At 40.3% G+C, this 25823-nt stretch overlaps 1 protein-coding gene across 1 annotated transcript in view; it reads right to left on the bottom strand.

Moving 5' to 3' along the window:
- Positions 1–3560: 3560 nt before the first annotated feature.
- The window catches only part of CCDC3 (coiled-coil domain containing 3), a 98649-nt gene continuing 76386 nt past the window's right edge, over positions 3561–25823 (bottom strand). The window contains exon 3 of the mRNA XM_077472872.1: positions 3561–9615. Within this exon, the coding sequence (XP_077328998.1) occupies positions 9340–9615 (276 nt within the window). The 3' untranslated portion in view covers positions 3561–9339. The remainder of the gene's footprint in view (positions 9616–25823) is intronic.

Consider the following 25823-nt stretch of genomic DNA (forward strand, 5'->3'; position numbering starts at 1 on the left):
GACTAGAAAAAGGAAGTTCAGTAGCCAATAGCTTCTGTTTTGTAGTTGAATCTGAGCATGCGTGATTTTTGGCATGTCGGAATTGCATACGATCGGAATTACCAATAGAAAGTCAATTTTTGGCTGGAGGGAATTCGGACAGCTAAATTCCGATGGAGCATACACACGGTTGCATTTTCCGATGAAAAGCTCTCATCAATCTTTTTCTGGCCGGATTTCCGATCGTGTGTGTGCAGCATTAGAGGTAATTTTGAAGGGTACTCTGATGTAAGAGGGAACTTCTAAAGTGGACTCTGATGTAACAAGGGGTCTGATGGGCACCTTGAGGTAAGAAGAGCTCTGATACAGACCCTAATGTGAGGGGGGACTCTGATGTAAGGGGGGATTTCTAAGGTAGACTCTGATAGAGACCCTGATGCAAGGGGGACCTTGATAGAAGCCTTGAAAACCAGGTGCTCTGATGAGGACCCTGATATATAGGGGGGATTTGATGGAGACCCTGATGCCTTAGTGACTCCTAGGGCAGCCTCTGATGTAAGGGGGGCTCTTGTGGGTTCCCTGATGTATTAAGGGCTCTGGTGGGGACCATGATATAAGAAGAGACTTTGATGTAAGGGGATTCTAATGGAGACCCTAATGTAAAGGAGACTCTAGGGCAGACTATGATGTGAGGAGAACTCTGATGGGGACCCTGATGTAAAGGGGGCTCTGGTGGGCACACAAATATGAGAGACTCTAATGTAAGGGCACTCCTACATTATAAATTCTAATGAGCAGGGCCCTCTGATATTGAATTGTATTGTGACTGTACTGTCTTTCTTCCTGTTGTAAAGCACTGCACAAACTGTTAGCGCTATATAAATCCTGTATAATAATAATAATTATGGGACTCTAATGGGGACCTCAATGTAAGGGGAGACTCCTAAAGCAGACTATGATGTGAAGCTGGCTCTGATGGGGACCCTGATATAAGGGAAGGCTCTGATGCAAGGGGGTACTTTGCTTTGTTTTACTAAAGGTCTTTGCTTTTGTTCCAAATGATATCATGCCAATTCCAAAAAAACTAACCTGGCCTATGCTAGCACAATGATTGATGTTCATCCCTAGTGATAGCAATAAAGGTCAATAAAAAAAATTAAATAGGCAGTGTAAAAAATAAAGTCAAATAAAATATATAATAAAAATAAAGAATTTAAAGCAGCCTAGTGAAAGCGAAAGTGTACGTAGGTCCCACACACATATGTAAACGGTAATCACACCACAAATGTGAGATTTTAATTGTTTTTATATGTCACTTAAGTGTGGAGCAACTATAGCAGTATAATATTTATTGACATTAAAACAGTGTGGTACACATCTGACCAAGCTACCCTGTGTGACCCAAACTGATACATTCGTCTTCCGTTGACACTGATCAGCATATGCTGATGCCCTTTGTGTGAGATGGCGATATCTGCTCTACCCTTTACTGGACAACCCTAAAGGGCACATTGAGCCTGAACAGAGCTCATCATATGATTTCACCCAGCCAATATCTGTATTTATTTGCAGTTCAACTGGAAACATCAGGGAAAACTCCAACTGCTGTATTCTGTTTTCTTGCTTACCCTCCTACAAGAGAGGAGCCAAGATCTTGGGAAGGATCCATTATGTTACAGCAGCTGTTGTTTGCGATAGCCAAGGTTGTCCCAGAGCATTTGAGTTCACCGTCTGGTGCCCCAAAGCGGTAATATGGCATATTTACCATATAAATACCATATACTAGGGATGCACTGATACCTGCTTTTTACCTGCAAGCATGGGTACTGATACTTGTGCTCAAGTACTCACCAATACCTCTTACCTATACCTTTGCAGTGCGATTTCAGCCCATACAAAATTAATGAGCTCAAATTGCATTACAAAGAATTGCATGCAATTTGAACAGGCATGCGGTGCATTTCCTATCCTAATGGCATGCAGTTTCCCACACTGCTCCTGTGTGAACCAAGGCTGAAGTCACTTTGACAAGCCTGGCGTCAAACAGGAGCAGTGCGGGAAACCTTATTTGATTCAGACAGGAATTGCACCACATTCGGTATTGGTCTTAGGTACTGGAGCATTTGCACAAGTACCAGTACTTGTGAAAATGCTTAGTATTGCCACCAATGCGGATGCTGGTATCGGTGCAACCCTACTATATACTATACAATTTTTACCAAAAATACGGGGGAAAGGGAGAAAGCATGCTGAACAATCTCTTTAAATTTGCTTAACTACCACTGGCATAAATGTAAAGAAAACAGTCTAAGCCCCTGTACACACGGTCGGAGATTTCCATAACCAAATCCGTCGGATTTTGCCCGTCGGATTTTGTCCGTCAGATCTTGTCCGAAACTGTTGCATACACACGGTCGGGCCAAGTTGGCAAAAAATCTGATCTTTCAGAACTAGTAGCCAATAGCTTTGATGTAGAAATTTGATCTGAGCATGCGTGGCACTTGGTCCGATCAAAATTCTCTACACATGATCGGAATATGTCTGACCGGCCCAGTTGGTCGGGAAATATTTCCAACATGGGTCCGACGGAGATTCGGACGGAATCAATCCGATGCATACCACACACAGTCGGATTATGTGACGACTCGGTCCGATAAGACACATTCCAACGGATTCTCCGACCGTGTGTACGCGGCATAAGAAGCCCACGTTGTTTCACTTCATTTTGTGAAGCACCAGAGCCTGGGAGGCTCTAAAATGCAAAAAGCGACTTGAGGAACTAAAGTGAACATTGCCCCTGTTTCCTCAAATTTGGCATTGTCCACAATGGACAGCTTCATTGATCAATATTAGGAAAAGGGATTGAAGAAGAAATGGCTGCACGTCGATAGAAATCCAAATGCTGTTTATTGATCACCAAAATGACATCAAAGGACACAATACACAAATCTTGTAGACGCATTTCACACAGTACAATTGTGCTTAATCATTACGCTGTGTGAAACGCGTCTACGAGACTTGTGCGTTGGTGTCCTTTGATGTCATTTTGGTGATCAATAAACGGCATTTGGATTTCTATCGATGTGCAGCCATTTCTTCTTCAATCCCTTTTCCTAGAGAGCCGGAGTTAGCACTTGAACAGAGCTCCTATCAAATATAGCTAATTCACCCAGAGCGGTGTGTTCTTTATTCCTATTGGGAAAAGGGAGATGACCATAGGTTTTGGGCCATGTGCGACTTCATTTACCAAAGTCATTATTTGTTAATTAGAGCACTCCGAACTTCAAGTCTTCCAGGATTTTTTTTAAGTACTTGAAGATACAAGCTTGCAGGTCCCTTCTTTACATCTCTTACAGTGGTGTACCTCGAACATTTAAAATTAACAAATAATATGTTTTAATATTTGTGTGACATTCTGCTTTAAATCCATATTCTGAAGGTGGTGCCAAAGACATTCAAATCAACTAAGGTTCTTATCTAAACATAAAGGCAAAATAATGGATCACAATTTATTTTTCCACAGCTATACAGTTGTCTGCTGGCAGACGTAAAATATATGTATAAAATGACACAAACCAAAATTTTGTCTAAATAGTGTTTATTGCCAAATTATGTGCAAATATTTAAAAAATATTTTAAATATACATAGTACTTGGAAGAAAAACACTGTGAATTATTTTACATGAAAAATGAATCATTAATCAAAGTCACTGCTACAAAAACACTGTTGACCTTTGCCATGCTATAGAAAATATATCAACCACTCAATTCTTTTAACACAAACACTGAATATTAATAACTGTGAAATCATAGAAACATGGAGCTGCCCAGCAACTCCTTTACAAGGCAATACCAAGAAAGTAGGTTGTAGATGTAGATGCTTTTCTATAAAATGAATAAAAAATAATTTTTAAAAAGTCTACATAGTGACTTTAGTGGTAAAATGAATTGCCTAGAGACCCTGTTTATTTGATATGATATAATATGATAGCTGTTACCAGGTTAGATATAGGATATTAGTCTATAACCCTTTCATGACTAAGCCTATTTTTGGCATTTGGTGTTTACAAGTTAAAATCCATATTTTTTGCTATAAAATTACTTGGAACCTCCAAACATTATATATATATTTTTAGCAGAGACTCTAGAGAATAAAACGGAGATTGTTGCAATATATTATGTCACACGGTATTTGTGCAGCGGTGTTTTAAACGTAACTTTTTGGGAAAAGGGACACTTTCATGAATTAAAAAAAAAAAACAGTAAAATTAGCCCAATTTTTTTGCATAATGTGAAAGAGAATGTTACGCCGAGTAAATAGATATCAAACATGTCACACTTTATAATTGCACGCACTCGTGGATTGACGACAAAGTACGGTACCTAAAAATCTCAATAGGCGTCGCTTCAAATTTTTTTTACTGTTACCAGGTTAGCGTTACAGAGGAGGTCTAGTGCTAGAATTATTGCTCTCACTCTGACGATCGTGGCGATACCTCACATATGTGATTTGAACACCGTTTACATATGCGGGCGCGACTTCCGTATGCGTTTTCTTTGCTTCGCGAGCTCGCGGGGACGGCGGGCGCTTTAAAAAATATATATATATTTTTATTTATTTTATTTATTTTAAAATGACTAAATTGTTTTAAAAAAAAAATGTGATCACTTTTATTGCTGTCACAAGGAATGTAAACATCCCTTATGACAGTAATAGGTGGTGACAGGTACTCTTTATGGACGGATCGGGGGTGTAAAAGACCCCCCATCCCTCCTTTACACTTCAATGTATTCAGATCGCCGAAAAAGGCAATTCTGAATACCGTATATATTTTTAAAACCGGTGCCATTGGCAGCCGAGTAAACGGGAAGTGACGTCATTACGTCGCTTCCGTGTTTACTATTAGGATACTGGAACGAAGCCAATTACGGCTTCGTTCCAGTTCCTCCCCAGCAGCCGGAGGCAGCGGACGTGGAATCAGTGCTCCCGATCGAGCGGGAGCACCGGTAACAGTGGCGGGAGGTGGCGGGCGGGGGGACGTCTTTTTATATGGCTTTTAGCCGCTTCAGTTGTTATGGCTGGATAGCCAATCGCCTGCTGAAAAAAACGGTACCGGGATGATGCCTGCAGGTGCGGGCATCATTCCGGTATACCCCCCAGAAGCCGAGTACGCACATCTGCGTACGCTCGGCGGGAAGGGGATAAACCCCCAAATACAAAATGAATTCACTAACCAAGGTGATATAAACTTGCTGGAGATTGATCTTGATGCTAAAGAAGCCCTGGAAGTAATAAAACACTAGCCTCTGCCATTAATTTTAAAACCACGGTTACTTATTTATTTATTGTTGCAGTTCCTCCTTTTTTTTGTTACAAACTGACAAAAACTTGCATGCTCAGAGCAACTGAAATTGTATGTTTAGCCCCATACACACTATCAGATTTTCTGCTGATTTTTGTCTTCAGATTTGCCAAAACCATATAATATGAGGTCAAACCTTTGGAGTTTGTATGCTATCAGGCAGGCCCTTGCACTACATGCTTTTGGTAAATCTGAAGACAAAAATCGGCATAAAATCTGATAGGGTGTATGGGGCTTTAATCTCAGTGGAGGAAGAGGACATGTGCCAGCCAAACGTCCTTTTAGCCGCAGACAGACAGATATCAAAATGATGAGATTCCAAACAAACAAATAAGCGACCTCCTTGAAAGTGGTTCCCAGAAGTTGTAGACTCTTTTTTCTATCCTCTCATCCTGGCTTTCACGGACATGCCAGGCTTTGCTGCCCTCTCAAGACTGGGTAGTCTGGACATCCTGCAACCATAAAACAATCAGAGGGCACATATACCGTATGTATTGATTGGTAATATACTCACAAAACAACATGTACATAAAAGCTTTTCAGAGTAAAACCAGCTTCATATTCTTGGTAAATCACATCACATGGGGGGACAATGTACTGTAAGTCCAATAGGCTAATGCATATCAAAAGACTTACCCTCTTCCTTAGAGCCAAAGGACCTATACCTTGCAACAGTGCTTAAATATACAAATGGTATGACAAATGTAACAAATGTAAGGCAAAAGCACCTTCCACTTGGTACAACCAATAACAATCTTACTGTAATAAATGTATATACTGTACATATATATATATATATATATATATATATATATATATATATATATATATTAAATCGATCTTACAATCCATGTGGTCAGGTTACACGTTCAGGGGGGCAAAGTACATATGCTTATGTTATTCACATACTGATTCTTACAGTCTATTCGGCTGATGATGCTGTGTGGAAATCAAATTAAATTGTTGGTGCTGAACACATCCAAAGTGCACTGTGGCTTGTAGAATGGGACAAATTGTGGTTGTCCCAAATTTGTCCCATTCTACCAGTCCCAGCACACTTTTGAATGTGTGCGGCACCGACAATTTTACTTGATTGATCCACAGCACCATCAGCTGAATAGACCGCAAAGCCTGGTACACACTATCAGTTTTTTTTATGTTCAACCCAGTGGGTTGAATGAAAAGAAACTGCTGGCTTCGGTCGGAGCTATCTTCCCCACTGAGCTTTTGTGTTCTGTCCTCCCCCCACAAGAACACTTCGATCAGCGCTCTGGGAGCCAGTTGAATGCTGGTCCAGCATGAACGTTTCGACAGAAGTCAGCCGAACTTCATGCGGCCGGCTTCAGTTGGACCAGCTGGCATACACAGTATGCTGGCATGGTAGCATACACAGTATGCAATATACAGTGTATATATATATATATATATATATATATATATATATATATATATATATATATATATATATATTACAGTAAGGTTGTTATTGGTTGAACCTTGAAAGAACAAATAGGATAGCCCCTGCCCACCTGGTAAGTGGGAGGTGCTGGTGCCTTACATTTGTCATACCATTTGGAAATGTAAGTGTTGTTGCAAGGAATAGGTCCTTTGGCTCTGAGGAAGAGGGCAAGTCCTTCAAAATTAATTAGCCAGTTGGACTTATTTTGTCCCTCCATGTGATATGATGTAGCGAAGATTTGAAGCTGGTTTTACTCTGACGAGTTTTTATGTACACTTTGGTTTGTGAGTATATTACCTATCATTACATTTTAAAAATTAAAAGATATCTGAGGATAATGCACTAGGCTGGTGAGCCCTATGTTTTATGATTGTAGGACATCTCAATAAGATGAGTGATATTGAAACATACATATTGTCTCTCACCTCTCACAATAATTAGACCTACCAACCATCTTCTCTATCTAGTTTTAAAAAAAAAACTTGTGGTGAGAGGTTTTCTGCTTTTATCTCTCCAAAAAATGGCCCAGATTTACAGAGATTTTTCTTCACATAGGGAAGCCTTTAAGCAATAAGCAAGCCCTTAAGCCTTTAAATGCAATAAGAACACCCAGAAGGCATAGTTATTGATAAAGCTAAACCATACATGGCCAACTAGATGGTCAGTTATTTCTAGCAATTATTGAGTGAATGTATTGCTGGTTGATATCAGATCAACAATGCCATGTGATCCAAACCCCATCCACAATTCACATAACCAAATCTAGGCACCATGCCAAACATTTGTCTTCAGAGACCGAACAAAGCTAAACAATGCACTAAAACTTCACTCAATTAATTCAGAAAATTTTTCTATCAGCTTTTGACAACATTTTAACAGATATAAAGGATAAATAAACCCCAAAACAAAACATAATATATTACAGCTTCCCAGTTCTTAAATGTGGTGGCTACATTCGTTTATTTTTTAGGTTGTGTACCTTTTCTCTAAGTACAGAAAAAAAGTTTTTTTATCCCAGAGTTCCAGTGCCTCCGTAACTCACTATGCACTGAACTGATATATCAAACATTCGTATCCGTTTTCCGAGCTACGCTTTGAACTACAAAAAACAATCTGCCCATCTAAAGACTGTTGAGGTACAATATAATACATTTTTGTCTTTGGGTTTTTATACACTTTAAGCAGGAATATTTATAAAGCAGTGAATCTGACATTCACCATTCACCCCAACTGAACCTTCCAGAGTCATATGTTTTAACCACTGCAAAACAGGCATATTACACCTCCTTTTCGCCCAAGCCTTTTTATCAGTTTTTAGTGCTGTGATAGTTTGACTGACATTTACTCGCTCATACAACCCTGTACTAATGTTTTTTGAGACAGACAGAGCTTTCTTTTGGTAGTGTTTAGTAACCATTGTGTTTTTGTTTGTTTTTTTAATCTTGTTTTCTAGTATAATACATCAATCAAAAATGCCAGCAAATTTGAACACCTCCAAAATGAGGCCTTTTTGGAAAGAGACACCCCAAGGTGATCGTATTTTATGCCACAATTTTTGAGGAAATTAAGAAACATGCTGATATTGAGGTGGCTAAAAACGAATTGAGGTGTGCGTAGCTAGTGGAACTTAGTTCTCCCCCTCTAAATAATCCTGGTGGTCCGGGGCCCTTTAAATGCCCCACCTTTGACTGCTCTTTCCTTTGCTGCAGCTGTGGGATTTAAGGAATTGACTTATGAATTAAATCCTCAGAGCTTCCCTTCCTCTATTGTGAGGAGAAGGGGAGGGCTCTCCAATGCAAAGTGTTACACTGTTTACAGTTGTGATTGATGTGATTGGTCACAGCTCTCATGTGGTACAAAACCAATCTCTTTGGCTCTGTTCCTTTTGCCTGTGATCTGGTGTGTCCAATCACAGTTGATCGCAGGACTGTGCACAAGCGAAACAGGTTTACGAGTGCACAGAAACAAGGGTGCCCAGATGTGTCCACTACCACCGTAAGGGAGTTAACTGACTATTTTATCAATATGCCCCTAAGTATCGAAATAATTGTGAAACCATTGGAATGCCATTGCAGTATTTCTGATCGATTTTAACAGCAATTTCACGTGTTCAACCACTTCAAATAGATAAATGATTAAAGTACTGTGTTGCAGATAGTTGTAGTTGAAAGCTGATAAAAAAGCTTCAAAACTGTGAACAATTGGCAAGTGTATGGTCAGCATAAGGGTGCAGCCCACAACTTCTAGAGGCATATATATGCTTATTCTAGCAATAAGAAAGTACCCTGTTACACCTAAAAACCTAAATGAAAATGATGATGAAAATGCACATAGATTAGCATGCCTAGGGTGTCTATTTATATATGTTTTCACATAGGATTCACACACATCTCAGCAATGATTCACACATTTGTTTCTAATTAAATTCCATTAAGGTTTCCTAGGACTTATTTCCGAGAGCACTATAAATATGAACTACAATGCAGATTTTGCGTATATTTTGCACAGACTTTATATCAGGGTCTCCAGTATAAAGCACTATACTTTGAGGTATGATGAATGAGAATTTTTTTGTATAAAAGAATTCATGTGTGTTATCTGTCCAGCCACTGAGGAGAGTTTTTCATTCAGTTTTCTGTTAATCATTTCCACGTTTCTGGCATTCTTTTTAGCTTGTCGTAAAGAGTTCTTGACCTTCTTTACTCGATTCCGGAGTTGTTTGTTGCGTTTCTCAAGGGAAGCCACTTTTTGTTGAAGCTTCTTTACTCTGTCTTCTTCCTCAAACAGCGCACTCTGGATCGATGAGCACATCAGCTGCCAACACAAAAATATTGTGTTATCAGTAGGATGCCAAGGACAACTAAAGCCCCATACACACTATCAGTTTTTCTGCTGAGTTTTTCCTTCAGATTTACCAAAACCATATAATATGAGGTCAAACCTCAAGTTTTCAATTTGTATGCAATCAGACAGGCCCTTGCACTACATAGTTTTGGTAAATCTGAAGGAAAAACTCAGCAGAAAAACTGATAGTGTGTATGGGGCATAACTTATTACACATACCAACATGGTGGCATTTATTGTCAGAGAAAAGAAAAGTATACTTGTCTAGTGGATGTTTAGTACCTATGGATAAAGTGAAGCAGTCATGTTCTTACTAGAGTAGAATGTATGCACATAGCACCTGGTGCACTGGGTATCATATTGAAGCCCAATCTCCTTTAATGCCCCCTCTGCCCTAATTTAGCTACAAACATAAGAGTTCAAAATCGTATGGAATGAGTCAGCCAGTTCAAATAAACATTCAAACTGAATCCAAAGCCATCAACCTTCACATTACATGATTATTCATTTTACCGCATTGGCCAATAAAAAAAGCATATGTGTCCACATACAAATATTTATTTATTTGTGGAGGGACATTTGACTTTTTGAAAAGCGTATATGAATTTGTACGCTGGCAAACAACTGTTCTGCTCCTTTTCTCTGGGCGTTAACATGAGACATTATGTCACTTGTGTTCATTCAACTCAGAATGGAATAAGTGAATTGATTTGAAAGTTCTTCATTCTGCTCCTCCCAAATTTCATACAGAAAAGAGTAACATTATTTATTTTCTGCTCCATGATTCAGCTGTTTACTTCCCATTTACTTTTAAATGTCGTTAATAGTTAGGTGGTTTAGTAAAATACTAAAATAACTTTTTGGCTAACCACATTAAGTAGGATGAATAATAATGTTACGCAATGAACACTGCTCCTCAGTCTGTTCATCAGATCAGATGGTTTGTGCCTGTATTGCACTATTACAATGGTGGCAACAGCTTTTTACTCAATAATAAGGAAATCCGAAAATAAACCGCTAACCTTCATTTATCAGATTTTAATACGTTTCCTGTTTTATGGGTAGGGTCATTTTAACAGTTGGGCAAGAAAACAATCTGTCCCATGCCTACCATGTAAGAGGCCTAGTGAAGCTTCAACTGAGCAGCTGCAAAGTAGCTCACATCATGGACCCCTGGCAGTGTAGAAAGCCAAGAGACCTCTTGTTGTAAACAATGAAATTATTCCTCTGGTTTATAAGATCAGCCTATGCTTAAAGTGTATCTGTTCTTATTTTTAGATAGAGTTTCTGGTGAGTGTGTGTACTACTGGGGAGCTTTCCCTTCACTTCCTGTTCCAGAGACGCAATAGGAAGTTATAGGACATCTTCCAAAGAGAGGGGAATTCCCTTCTTAGACAGATGTCCCCAGAACAAGTGCTTCTATTAGATTTTCCTTTACCTCTTGTTCTTTTGACAGCTCTAAAGATTTGGAGTTCCCCTCTTTCTTTTTGGTAACAATGGTCATCAGTACAAATAGAGTGGTGAACCTCTCCAATGGGCACACAGAATGCAAAAAAAAAAAAAAAAATTGACAGATGGTCTTACCATTCCCACCTCTATCCAAAACTAATCTAGATGTAACTAATATAACCTAGATATACATATTATTGGAAATGTACAGTTTGTTTTTTTTCATTTTTTTTTAGATAGAAGAGATCAAATTGATGTAAATATTTGAAATGTTTGTTAAAGTGGTATTAAACCCAAAACGGAAAATTTAACATATTGCAGTTTACTGACTATTAGCTATGGTGACTGCATTCATTTTTTAAGCTTTGTTCCCTCTGTTTTCACCTGGTGATCTGATTCTGTAAGGTAGCTTATATATAAAAGTCAGTTTTTTTTAGTTCAATTAGAAGGTTAAATGAAAATAACTGACTCATTTCCCCCATCCACACACTCAATGCGGATAAGTGAATTCTGCCTGCTGAGTTATTGTCTTCTGATAGCGGGGAGACTTCACCAGTGTCAGAATACACTGATCGGTGTTGCAGGCTACAGCCTGCTGCACTGATCAAGGGGGGAAAATCACACAGGGCGGTTGTACAGAAGTTGATCGGTAGCTCAATTTCTGTACAACCACAGTGCCCATACACAGATAGAAAATTTTTCGCTCCCTATAAATTTTGTCATCTGTGGGAATTTGTACGTATTCAAGCAAGAGAGCATTTTGAGAATGGATTGTTGTTGGATTAAATGATCTGGCTAGCAGGTAGAATTTCAGTTCATTCCAAAGGTGTTCATTAGTTCTGAAGTCAGAAATCTGTGCAGGCCACTTAAGTTCCTCTTTACCAAACTCATTAAACATAGTCTTTGGCCTTTCCCAAACTGTTTCCACGAGGTTGGAAGTGCACAACTGTCTAAATTGTCTTTGTATACCATAGCGTGGTCAGTTATCTACAAACCTTCACCCTGATAGCATAAACATAAAAAGGGGAAGCATTTAAAATGCGATATTCACACCATAAATATATTTATGGCAGATTCCGCAATCATTATTAAAAAATGTGCGTACATGAAATACGTTATACTTTCCTTATATAAACATCTTTGGTTCGATTTAAAACCTATAAAAATGTTATACTAGATCATTACTAACATTTTCAAGTGAGCTGTAATATTTCCTTAATAAAATATTAAATATTAGATACTATCTTAAGGTACATTTTTTAAATGTAAAATCTGATTATTGCTTTGCTCTAGCCCCAATTACATCATAATAAAGTAATCTCTTAGTTATTAGTTTTAAATATGAATAATTGGAAAAGCTATAAAACACTTTTTCTTCTTCTCTTGCAATACTTATGTCCCTGCAACAAATAAAACCCAGAAACAACTTTCTAGGGATAAACTTAGTGGCAAATCTGAGAAATATTCACACTAGGTGACACCATCAAATGAAAAGTGGAGTTTAACTTTTTCATGACCAGTGATCACTGATGTCTTCCTACCCAGCTCAAATTTAGCCATCACAGCATGCGTCAGTTACTTGAAAGCAAATCAATGTCAAAATTGGCTAATCCAGGTAATTTCTTTATATATTCATTTCAGGGGCATATACAATTTTGGTACAATGTTTAATTAAATACCATGCCCTGTTTTCTTATAGCCTGACAAAAATGTAATAAAAATCAAATTTTTCATTTAGTAAATTACTTTTTCAATACTGTAGTAGTTGTATTTCACAATTAAAATATGAAATAAATGATCATTGCCATTTTCTGTCTGCATATCCGCAGTGCCATCTGCAACCTGAAGTCTTATTTTGCATCCAGTCTGCATGTAATCGCTACCGTAATTGTCACAGTGATCACATGACTGGGAATCACTGTGATTGGTTCCTGATCTTCAGTGGAGACCAGAGCTTTTAGCAACAGCCAAGATTTACAGCCACAGGCAGCTGATGGCTGTCAATGTGAAGGTATTTACTGATGCATCAGTAGCATGGAGCATTGGGCTGAGGTATACAGATTGCAGGTAGAAATGTGTCAAATTATTTGGAAAGTACAAAAAAATACATAATGGTGTAGCTAGCATTACCTCCTAGGGGCTAACTGGAATTTGGGTCCCCTTTGTCCTGCACAGCCAGGCAACAAGCATTTTTCACAAGCATTCAACAGTCAGAGAATCAATCCAATGTTTTTGTTTTTTGTTGTTTTATTAGGGTGGTTAACTTGGATAGGGTTAGGGTGATATGGGATGCCCAAAACTGTATCTATGAAAGAACTGTCAGGACAACTGCTCCCAACTTTCAGAATAGATCCTGGACTGCACTACCGCAGGAATAATCACAAATCCTTACTGAATCTTAAAGCACAAGTTCCAGACTGCAATTAACCTCTTCCTTTCAGCAAAATAGCAGCGCACCTGACTTTACTTGAGCTTTCCCCAAGCAGGGATGAAGGTAAGCTGTACGCTGTCCTTTTTAAAAGCTAGCTAGATATTGCACCCAGCTGCTTTATACCTTTTGTGGCTTTGAAGGATGAATAGAAGGGGTAACTCACTCAGTCCCTTCAAATACTTCAGCATGACAGTGACTTCTATCCAAGCCTCCTGCTGTACATGTCCCATTTACTTGGCAGGGTGTCTCCTGGATGAGGCTGAAGGGGGTGAGGGTCCCTCTCTGACTCCGTCTCTTCTCCCTCTCTCTCTCAGAAGCAGCACTTCTGCTTGGTGGCAAACCCCCAGCACAGGGGTCCCCTCCAGGCCTCTGGATCCTCAAACCCACTCTCTGCACCTGGCCAGACTCCAGAATACTTATGGGGCACTCTCCATCTTCTGAGCAGTCTTTCCCCCAGGGAATGGCAGAGTGCTCATGAATATTCAAGCTGCTGTCTGCACCCCTCCACCCACTAAGTTCTGGATCCTACTAGAAGCTTCCGGAAGCCAGGGGGAGGTGACAGACCCAGCCCTCAGAGCCTGCCAGCTGACTGTACAAAAATCTATTTTTTTAGTAGGTAAATGTACCTACTATACACTATGTACACAGGGGGTTTTACAATGGACAATATATATTTGTTTTTGTGTGATGCATTTGATATGTAACTATGTCTTCTTGTTTTGGGATTTGAGCTGCAGTGGAAAATTTTGCGAGGAATATGTAGGCTGAAGCTCTAAGCCCTCTTTTCGAGAATGCTATCTTACTGATTGCCATGCTGATGATTTGGCTTCAATATTTTAAGTTTCTGAAATAGCTATAGACATATAGAAGGCTGGCTCTTTTTTCTAATTGTGTGCTTGTTTTGAGCTTGTACCTTAGAAGTACTGATGTCAGCCAGGCAAGGAGAACTTCAAGGTGGAGGCCACATATTTCTCTCATGACAGGTGTGCTTTAAGTAGAATATCTAGTCATGTTTGATACAAAGTATGCAGAAATCTTACCACATCTAATCATGCAATTCTCATAATCACTAGTCAACTGAAGTGTAAAACTGACATGTAGCATTTTGTTAAATTTCAAAGGAGGCCATAAATAGAGAATTCATGTACATATGCTCTGAAAGGCGCTTTATGGGTGATAGATGTTGGGTAAGTTACTTTTTGGTCATTAAACACATATTTCAAATTGACTTGAAAGAGTAAATTAACCCTACTCTGTTTTGCTTGCTGTGGTTCAATGAGAAGAGGGTCCTAATCTGTAGAGGAAGGTTGCTGGAAGTATTTGGCTCTTTCAGCCTTTGTTGCCAGAAGCTGCAATCATCAAAAGGTCAAGTAGAGATTTCCTAACTAGTAGGTTATTCCATCAAAAGTGAAGTATAGTTGTATTTGAAAGGCATAATGTTAAGAGAGGCTCAAATTTCCTCTTCTAATAATGCTAAATAAGCAGAATTCTGCTACTTACAAAGCTTAACAAAAAAATATTTAGATTTTACCACCAAACTAAAAAACAAGTCTCTAAGGCTGGATTCGCATGACAGGAGAGTGTTCCCGACTCACAATGGAGCCAGTTCGCACACCTCCTGTGCATCTTTGGTTCAGATTCAGGTGCAAATTCAGGCAAAAATTCAGACTTGATTCGCACCTAAATCGGTGAACAGGAACCCCATGTTGTGAGCCGCAGCAGCAGCATGTATGAACCCAGACCTAAGTGCTGGCTAAAAAAAAAATGTTACTTACAGTTAGTCTGTGGGCTGAAGGAAAAAAAATTTACGGATTCCTCTAGCCGTGCTAAACAGCTTAAATGAACAAATTTCCTGCTAAACAGTCAGCTGTCAGACTACAATAGCCTCAATGGGATATTCATGGGCTCTACCAAACTGGCTGCAGTCATTATTGGGCAGAGAATTATATGCCTGGCTCCTTTGAGTTTTGAATCAAAGGATGTTGGACAATAGGGTGCCAACAGAGCCACCCACTGCGCATATAGTGGATTTTTCCAAACACAAAAGTGGTGCATTCATGGACATACACCTTATGAGCATGCCTGGATAAATGCCAATGCATGAGCCATTGCTGTTTACATGAGTACAACCATTCGCTTGTGTGGGCGGCTGTATGCACCACCACCTGCCGCTCCCCTGGTGAAGGAAAGCACCAGGCATTTTATGTTAAAAGAGCCTCTTGATGCCCAAGTACATGAGGAGCAAAATTGTTCAAACTGCTAAAGAACTGTCTTCTCCTCTAGCCCATGTATGCTAAAGGCTAACTTGCCTACATGGATTTTGTTACAAAGCAGCATGGAGTGCAATCACTGTACATATTCTTCATCAACCTGTCACAAGAGAATCTCTGAGGCTACCATTGCTGAGCTCCTTATGAAAATGATAGCTGTTTGCCATTCTGGTTTTAGTGCTTTCACTGGCCTGTACAAGTATATAAGTGGAAGATGTGGTGCAGCGCTTAGAACATACAACAGTTCATATGTATAGTTAGTAGATTTAGATGTCCAATTAAGAAAGAATCATCAAATGTCAGTCCACAGGGAGGAAGAAAGAGACCATCACCAGCACCCGACAATACTGCCTCTTACCATCAGTGCATAAAATAAATCCCAGACATCCTCCTTGTCCCAACTCGGCAGCTCAGACCAGGAATATATCCTCGGAGAACAAAGTTATCCTCCTCTATTTTTCATCTGATGTTGCGTCAAATTATAAACTCAATGGCCACATGCAAAAATGACAGAAATGATTTCATTGCGCAGATACCATAAAAAAATTGATCTTTCTTTAATAGAAAATTCCAATAAAATTACACTCACATTTTTGTGAAGTATTAACAGCATGCAGATAAATCAACATCCAGCATTAAAATGGAAACCACTCCCGCATTCCTTCAAATGTCGCCAGTCCCTCATACACTCATATACACGGGTGTATGAGGGACTGGTGACATTTGAAGGAGTGCGGGAGTGGTTTCCATTTTAATCAATTTTTTTATGGTATCTGCGCAATTAAATCATTTCTGTCCGTTTTGCGGCCATTGAGTTTATAATTTGACGCAACATCAGGTGAAAAATAGAGGAGGATAACTTTGTTCGCCGAGGATATATTCCTGGTCTGAGCTGCCGAGTTGGGACAAGGAGGATGTCTGGGATTTGATCGATAAGGATCGTACCTTATGGGCATTTATTTTATGCACTGATGGTAAGAGGCAGTATTGTCGGGTGCTGGTGATGGTCCCTTTCTTCCTTCCTGTGGACTGACGTTTGATGATTCTTTCTTGATTGGACATCTAAATTTACTAACTATATATATGAACTGTTGTATGTTCTAAGCACTGCACCACATCTTCCATTTGTTTTTTATTGTATCCAGCAATATTATGCTAGCTGCTGTTTTATTTGTTTTAGGTTTTTTTTGCTTTTAGTGCAACAGATTTCTTCTTCTACAAGTATATAAGAACAAGGGAGTTAACTCCCAGAACTGAAGATAAACTGTCAGTATGACTATGATCTTCAGTTCAAAGTTTTTGCCCACAGATCGAATTTTGTCTGATTTAGCAGAAAATGGTCAAAATGTAATCCATGTACAGTTGGCTTCACCTATATATATATATGTAGCGCTGACATCATGGTTTATTGATGTGATTATGCATGTGTAGCGTTGACACATTTTCGCCTATTAATGTGATGTATATGTTTTACAATGCAAGCTTATGGACAATTCTATAGCTTAGTATTTGGTGCCATCTAGAGGTCAAATACAGAAAGTGCACTGGGATAACTTTTGTTTTCAACCATTGAACACAATACAGGAAGTGACTTGTTTTGTTTAGAAGGTGGACCCTTTTTACCCAGGAGGTTTGGTGACCTACCCATGAACACTTTCTCTAGCAGTACATGCTGGGTAGGACATAAAAGGAACCCGAGCGACTATTTTAGGTCTATCGGGATAGCGTGGCCATCCTGTGAGGATCTGTGCTGAGGCCTCCTGCTACAAGAGGCCCACAACCATCACAGATCGCAACTTCTACAGCTTGTGTGAGTGACCTGACGGTGCAGGAGATACAGTGACCGGATTGGAGACATCCAGAGACACTCTTTTGAGCATCGGAGGATCGGGTTCACCCAGCATAGCGGAACGGAGTGATGGAGCCAGCCGACGAAGAAGCAAGCTGCAGTCACCAGACCAGAGCTACTACATGGAGTTCCGATCCAGTTGGTTAGCGGGTCAAAACCCACAGTTTGCTAACTTTTACACGCAGATAGACTCACATACAGGCCTCGCTGGGATCTGTATTCCCACGGAGGAGCAGAGCAACTGACACTGAACAGGCTTGAGGCCTATCTACTTTAACTACTCAAGCATTTGTAAAATAGTTCTTGGAGTTATACCTGGAACAACTTAAGCTAACTTTCACCTACCTTTTGGATTACAAATATCAGAGGAGTCATTTCTAGTTAGCAAAGAAAGAAGATACTGGAGAAAGTACTTTTAGTGAGGCCTCACGTATAACTTTTAAAGTAGTGGGAGCTCCCAGGTTTCTATACATAGAATATATATATCTTTCATTTTGTATTTGTCTGTTGATATATATTGTACTGACATCCTACGTTATGATGACGGTGCAATCTCTGTAACCACCTGTTTTAATATACTCGCAGTAAAAATATATTTCTGGTTAAGTATCCAGTTGTGTGGTGTACTGTTTTTTCTCCACCAGGTGGAGCCAGTGAATCCTGAGGATACAACACAGGTATATTGCATTACATGATATTGTACTGTATTGTATTGCACCACAGCTGTGTCAAGGGGACTGAGTCAATTCAGTGGGGTTCATTAGCAGTTTGCAGGCCCGAATCAAAAATTCAGCAGCTCCTTCGGGTGTAAGTGCTACACATGCTTTAATGTGAGGTATATGGACATTACTGTGGTTTTGCACTAGAGCCATCTGGTGGCAAAATATGGGTAATGCACCTGTTTATCATTTACCTCAGAACAACCTAAAGACTTGTACAGGAAGTGACTGTTTGTTTTGGATTCTGAAGGTTGACCTCGTTACCCAGGAGTTCCGTGTGTGACCTACCCATGAACACTCTCTTACGCAGTGCATGCTGGGTAGGAGATATAAGGGACAGCAGCGGCCATTTTAGGTCTCTTGGGACCACGCTGCCTGCCTGTGCGGATCTGTGAGGAGGTTTCCGGGAGACAGCTGCAGACAGTCACTGCAGATTGCAAACCTGCTTGTTTGCAAGGTGATTTGACGGAGCCTGAGAGCTGGGGATCAGATTGACGAGGCCCAGAGACACTTATCGGAGTATCAGAGGACCAGATCCAGTCAGCGGAGTGACACAGAGCATCTGCCCAGCTGATACAGAAGCAAGCTACAGCTGCCGGATCAAAGTCATCACCCAGAACTCCGATCCAGTTGGTGAGCAGGTTACGGCCCACCATTTGTGAATTTGCTGCACACAGTTAGACTCACTTACGGGCCTCGCTGGAACCTATTGTTCTACAGAGGCGTAACAGAGCAACTGACATTGAGCAGGCTTGAGGCCTACATCACTTTAGTGCCCAAACGATGTGTATAAATTCTTGGAGTTATACCTGGAGTACCTTAAGCTAACTCTTACCTACCTTTTGGATTACAAATATCAGAGGAGTCATCTCTAGCTAGCGAAGAAAGAAGATACGGGAGAAAGTACTTTAAGTGAGGCCTCATGTATAACTTTAAAGTGGCGGGAGCTCCCAGGTTTAGATACATAGAAATATATATATATCTTTCATATTGTATTTGTCTGTTGATTTATATTGTACTGACATCCTACGTTGGGATGGCAGTGCAATCTCTGTAACCACCTGCTTTAATATACTTGCAGTAAAAATATTTCTGGTTAAGTGCCCAGTTGTGTGGCGTGCTGTTTTTCCCCACCAGGTGGAACCAGAGGATCCTGAGGGTATAAGGTATTATACAGGTACTTTACATTGTTTTATATTGTACTGTAATATATTGTACCACAGATGTGCCAAGGTGATTGAGTCAAGTTAGTGGGATTTCTTGGTAGAGTGCAGGCCCAATTCAAACCAGCAGCTCCTTCGGGGGTCAGTGCTACATACATATATATATATATATATATATATATATATATATATATATATATATATATATATATACACACACTGAAATGAGTAGTTAACTTCCTGTGAATGTCAGTATACTAGGCAGTAGACATCAGTTATTTTTCAGCAGCTGAATACCTTGTTTTTAATATAACATTATTCTTTTGGCAACTGGTAATATTTCCACTTTCCTGGGTGTGGTTGGATTAAACTCTGGGTACATAAACTGGCAAATACTTCTGGTCAGAGTAAATGGCGATTTTGGCAAATCTCAAACTCTATAAAGTATTGGCTTAAAATATAAAATGAATGGCTTAGAGGGCTCATTTATATAGTGGTAGTATTCTTATCCAGTTATTATAGTATTCTTAGCAAAAAAGTCGAAAATAAAAGATTATACCTGTTTTCTTTGAACAAAGCTACTATTTAGAGCAGGAAAGGGTTAAAATCCCCACCAGGTTAATTAACTATCTTTGTACCATTAAGGAAATGTGCCTTTCCTGTTCGAAAGATGCAACGCAAAGTTAGGGAAAATCTCCCAAAGTTAGGGGAATTCCCTTTTTAGCCCTTGTACACACGGTCGGAGAATCCGTCGGAATGTGTCCTATCGGACTGTGTCGTCGGATAATCCGACTGTGTGTGGTATGCATCGGACTGATTCCGTCGGAATATCCGTCGGACCCAATTTTCCAACATGTTGGAAATATTTCCCAACCAACTGGGCCGATCGGACATACTCCGATCATGTGTAGAGAATTTTGATTGGACCAAGTGCCACGCATGCTCAGATCAAATTCCTACATCAAAGCTATTGGCTACTAGCCTGAATATAGTCCCATCGTAATGAAATTACGTCATCACGTTCTAAAAAGATCGGATTTTTCGCCAACTTTGTCCGACCGTGTGTATGCAACAGTTTTGGACAAGATCCGACGGACAAGATCCGACTGGCAAAATCCGACGGGCAAAATCCGACGGATTTGGTTGTGGAAATCTCCGACCGTGTGTACAGGGGCTTAGAGAGTTGTCCCCCAGTTGTCTCCATTGGACTATTTCCCTTTTCCTCTTGTTTTGGTGACAACTCTTACATTTTGGATTTCCTTTCACAATGGGCACTGCTACAAATAGAGGGATGATTCTCCCAAATGGGGACACGAAGAACAATAAAATCTCTAACCCTTTCCATTTTATAAAAAAAAATAAAAAATACATTTGGGTTAGTCATACAATTTAGGCCTCTTGCACATGATAGTCCTGTTTGGCCTCTTGCACAATGGAGCTTGAAAAAGCTCAGTACAGCCTATTAATTGTGTGGTGTCTATGCGCACAGGCGCGTAAACAAGCACCGTGCATTCTTCAGTTAAAAAAAAAAAAAAATCAGCTTTTTTGGTCAGTAATTTACACCTCATGCATGCAAATTCACACAAATGCGTGCAAATAGCCATTTACATATTGTGTAGAAAGAGAACGCAAAATACGTTTTCCTGCATTTGCACAAATCGAACGCATATATATGCGAAAATGCGCATAAATACATGCAAATACGTACACAAAAAAGTCTGAAAAAACATGATTCATGTGCAAGAGTGTGTATTTACATGCATTTATGTGTATATGCGTTTGCACATTTTCGCACACACGTATGGGTGTAAAATTGCACGTATTCGTGCATTTTTTGTATGCATGAGGCATACATTACTGACCAAAAAAGCAAATTTTTCTATTTTATTTTTTATTTTTTTACTGAAGAATGCACAGCACTTGTTTATGCGCCTGTGTGCATAGGCGCATTACAACTAATGGGCTGTATTTTAGCTCATTAAAAAAGCTGTACTGAGCTTTTTCAAGCTGCAGTGTGCATGAGGCCTTAAAAGGGTTGTAAACCCTTGTGTTTTTTCACCTTAAAGAGGGAGTCCGGCGAAAAATATTTTTTAAAAGTCAGCAGCTACAAATACTTCAGCTGCTGACTTTTAATAAATGGGCACTTACCTTTCCTGCAGTCCAGCAATGTCGACAGCCAAGGCCGAGCAATTGCTCAGCTTTCGGCTGCTACCGGCGCCATTCTTGATGAGTGAATCAGGAAGTGAATCGTTGTGGCTTCACTTCCCGGTTCCCTACTGCGCATGCACGAGCCGCACAGCGCAATGGGAATGGTCCGCGCTGTCTCTGGGACCCGTGTGTGTCCCAGCAGACAGCGCGGCAGGACAGGAAGAGGCATAGACTCCCGTGGGAGTCTATGCCCGGAAGTGGGTGCAAATACCTGTCCGAGTCCAGCATTTGTGTCTATGGACGCAAATGCTGGACTCGGGAGCGCGCCCTCAAGGTAACCCCCTCAGGAGAACGCTTCTCCTAGGGGGTTATCTAATGCGAGGAGGAGCCGCAAAAGATGCAGAGGAACCCCCAAATTAGATGTTCGGGGCCACTCTGTGCAAAATGAGCTGCACAGTGGAGGTAAGTATGACATGTTTGTTATTTAAAAATAATAATAAAAACTATCCTTTAGTATCACTTTAATATAGGTCCGCTCATCAACTCTTTAGAAATAAATAGAAATGTAAATAAACCATATTAAATATGTACTTTAAAAATCAGACCACATGACATTTTATTTGGCACTTTTCATAAAGTTTGTGTTTATGATGGGATTAAAATAGCATATTCTGCATGTGCTGAAATTTGAAGCCAGGTTCCAAATGCCACCAGTTCTCATAATGTTTATGAGCATTCATCAGATGTCTGCAGCACCCAGTCATCTGGGTAATACAGGCATGCACTGTATGTAGCTCTTCTCTGAGTAATAAATACATTACAGAAGAAACACAGTTGCACTAAAAAATTCTCTTTAGGAATGTATTCTGACCTTGATTACCTATTTGTTCCTGGATAGCTAAACATACTCATGAGTTCCAACTGTCAGACAAGAGCAAACGAAATATACATAAACAGAGACAGAATCTATGCATGAGTACAAAATTCATTTTACACATAAAACAAACCAAAACCAAGTAGCAAAACACAACCAAAAAACTGTTGTGTTGCTGTCATCTCTGCATGAAAATTTGAGGGTCCCATATTACTAGGGATGGTACTGCAGAGTTATGCTTTTCTTTGAAATACAATGAAAAATACATTAAACGCACTTGCTTGGTTTAGCAGACATTCCTCACTAATTGCGCTCAGATGCCATGAATACTTTCCTATGTTTGCTGTGAACAAGTTTTGCAAACCTGTGGTTTTTCTGCTCACAATAAAACTAAAATAGCTGAAGGCAAAGACAGATTACGAACAAACTGGAATTTTAGACAGTTAATAGTATGTAAATATTCCATTAACATAATTAAAACACAATTCTATCTGCCTCTCAGGTGTGATTGTTGTATCAAGGGGCTTGGTGCCAAGCTGCACGTCTTCCACATGTACAGCCAGGGCCGCTAATAAGGCAGTACAGCCAATCCTCCTGTAGTAGGTCCAGGCTTCATCAGTTCAAAAGGGAAGCCCGGACACCCTCGGACGCCCGGATGGTGAGGAGTGCTCACTAGTGCCCCTAAAGGCTGACAGAGGCACGTGCCTATACATGGGTATGACATTTAAGGAAGTGCTCTCTGCAAGCTGGACTTCTCCACACAGACAGTAGTTATAATTCCTTGTAATCCATGGTACATTCTTTAGCTCTTTATACTCTGTACAGTATTAATAACAGTTCCTATTACACTTCTCTTTCTTTTTGTGCAGCATTTTTGAGCCAGTGCCGCAGAGCTTGCACCATATTCCACCAGCCCAGTTACCTCTCACTTTATCCCAGTGACGCCGATCCATATGTTAGATTCAAATCCCAGGAAGTTCAACTACTACTGGGAAGTTCTGTCACCTATGACAAGTCACCTTCCGCTCCCCAACCAGCTGGCTGCAAATTGCACCTAGACACTAGTACTGAAGTCATTGGCAATGGCAATATAGCCTTCTCTGTTAGGCATATGTACTGCATATTTTCTTGTTTTGTCCTGTCCTCGGTGTGAACCATGTTCTGTTATAATCTATGTATTCATGCACTCCTTTTACAGTTGTCCTTAAAGTGGTTGTAAAGGCAGAAGGTTATTTATCTTATTGCATTCTTTGCATTAAGGTAAAAAACCTTCTGTGTGTAGCAGCCCCCCTAAGCTGTGGCTCAGCTTGGGTGCCCCATAGCAAGCTGCTTGCTGTGGGGGCACTCAACAGGAGAGAGGGGCCAGGAGCACTGACGAGGGTTCCTAGTGGAGGAGGATGGGTGCTGTTCTGTGCAAAACCATTACACAGGGCAGGTAAGTATAACATGTTTGTTATTTTTAACCAAAAAAAAAATAGACTTTACAATCACTTTTAAGGGGTTGTAAAGTCTCGTTTAAAAAAACAAAAACAAAAAACAAACATGTTATTTTTACTTCCTCTGTGCAGTGGTTTTGCGCAGTGCAGCCCGGATCCTCCTTTTCTTGCATCCCTTTTCGCTGTTCCTGGCCCCTCCCTCCTGTTCAGCAAGCAGCTTGCTATGGGGGCACCCGAGCTGAGTCACAGCTTTGTGTGTACATTCAGAAATGGAGCCCTAACCCAGCCACACCCTGGCCCCTCTCTCCACTGATTGGCTAACTGACTTTGATTGACGGCGATGGGAGCCAGTGGCACCACTGCTGTGTCTCAGTCAATCAGGAAGAAAGTCCTGGATGGCTAAGACACTGGTGGACATCGCTGGACAGAGGGACCTCAGGCAAGTATTAGGGGGGCTAAGGGGGGCTGCTACAGAATGCATTAAAAAAAAAACCTGTCTTTACATCTCCTTTAGGTAACTTTAGACCAGGTAAATATGTATAACAACAACATTTCTTTACTAAAGTTGTTACAATATAAATAAACAATCACAGCTTCTTCACATCCATTTATAATACAAAGTGCTTCCTATGTGGCCCTTGGGGCCCCTGCCCTTTGAGGTAGCCATACCTTGTATATTGTAGAAAGTTTTTAGAGTCTTTTTAGTCCTTAGATTAACAGCATAAGTCCATGTCACTAGAAATATGTCTGGTTTCCTACAAGGGGTGGTATCAAGCAAAGTGGCAATCCCATCTTAGCATAGCTCCTGTTCCCTTCCCATACATAGAGCCCCCTACCTGGAGGTGGTTTCCTTCTTTTTATATGTTTTCCCCAACAGAGTGCGATATTCCCCAAAAAGCCTTGGAAAACCTTGCCAGCAGCGTAAACCTACCCTTCTCGAGAACCAACAGCTCGGTAGGGCAATACAATTAAACAGTGCACGGGTAGTACAGTCAAAACATAACACAAAAACAAAGGAAACACACAATACAAAAAACACAGAGTAAGCATCTACTTACACACTCTTTAACGCATTCCTGTCTGAACAAAACATGGTACCCTAGATGTATGGGAGCACTATGAACACATCTTCCCCAGGATACCCTTTATAACCTGCCATTAATTGGGCACACACTGGGAGCACACCCAGGGCTCCCTGACTGTCCTAACCAGCTCTCTCCAAGTAGTCTATCCCATACCGGCTTCAGGCCTTACAGCAATGGACCCCAATAGCAGCCTCACCTAGCACCATCTATTTCCAGAGGACATCCCCATCTTGACGATAGAACAGCTGTTTACTGAGCCAATTTGTTTACATATTCACCTACTTCAGTCATCCCAGAGGTGATGACACATCCCATAAGGTTGCAAACAATAAAGAGAGCAATAATGAGAAGAGAGCCAAGTCAAGAAGCCCATACCTTTAGTTTAGATTCATTTTACATGACAAACAATAGCCGCTTGCTGTTTGTTGTTGTAGGATGTAGTTTGCCTCTGGGAATGCACTTTATTATCTTTTCTTAATTGCAAACATAGTCTGTCTAAACTATCAGTAATCCTTAAACCACCCCCCGGTCCTCCCTCCGCAGTAAATTCATTGCCAACTCCATTTTCAGGTTTCTGACTTGGTATCAACATCCTTGCGGAAGCTGTTGATGAAAGGTTCTGCAGGTTGTTTAGCCAGTTTTGGCTATTTCACATTTTCAGTGACATGGGGTGCAGGACCCTATACCAAAATCACCACTCAGGTTCACTACAGCATGACCTTCAGGCCATGTTGGGAAACACTCATTCACACAC

This window comes from Lithobates pipiens, unplaced genomic scaffold (genome assembly GCF_037356315.1).
Source record: "Lithobates pipiens isolate NorthernLeopardFrog02 unplaced genomic scaffold, aLitPip1_a1.2 Scaffold_8, whole genome shotgun sequence".
Classification (NCBI taxonomy): domain Eukaryota; kingdom Metazoa; phylum Chordata; class Amphibia; order Anura; family Ranidae; genus Lithobates; species Lithobates pipiens.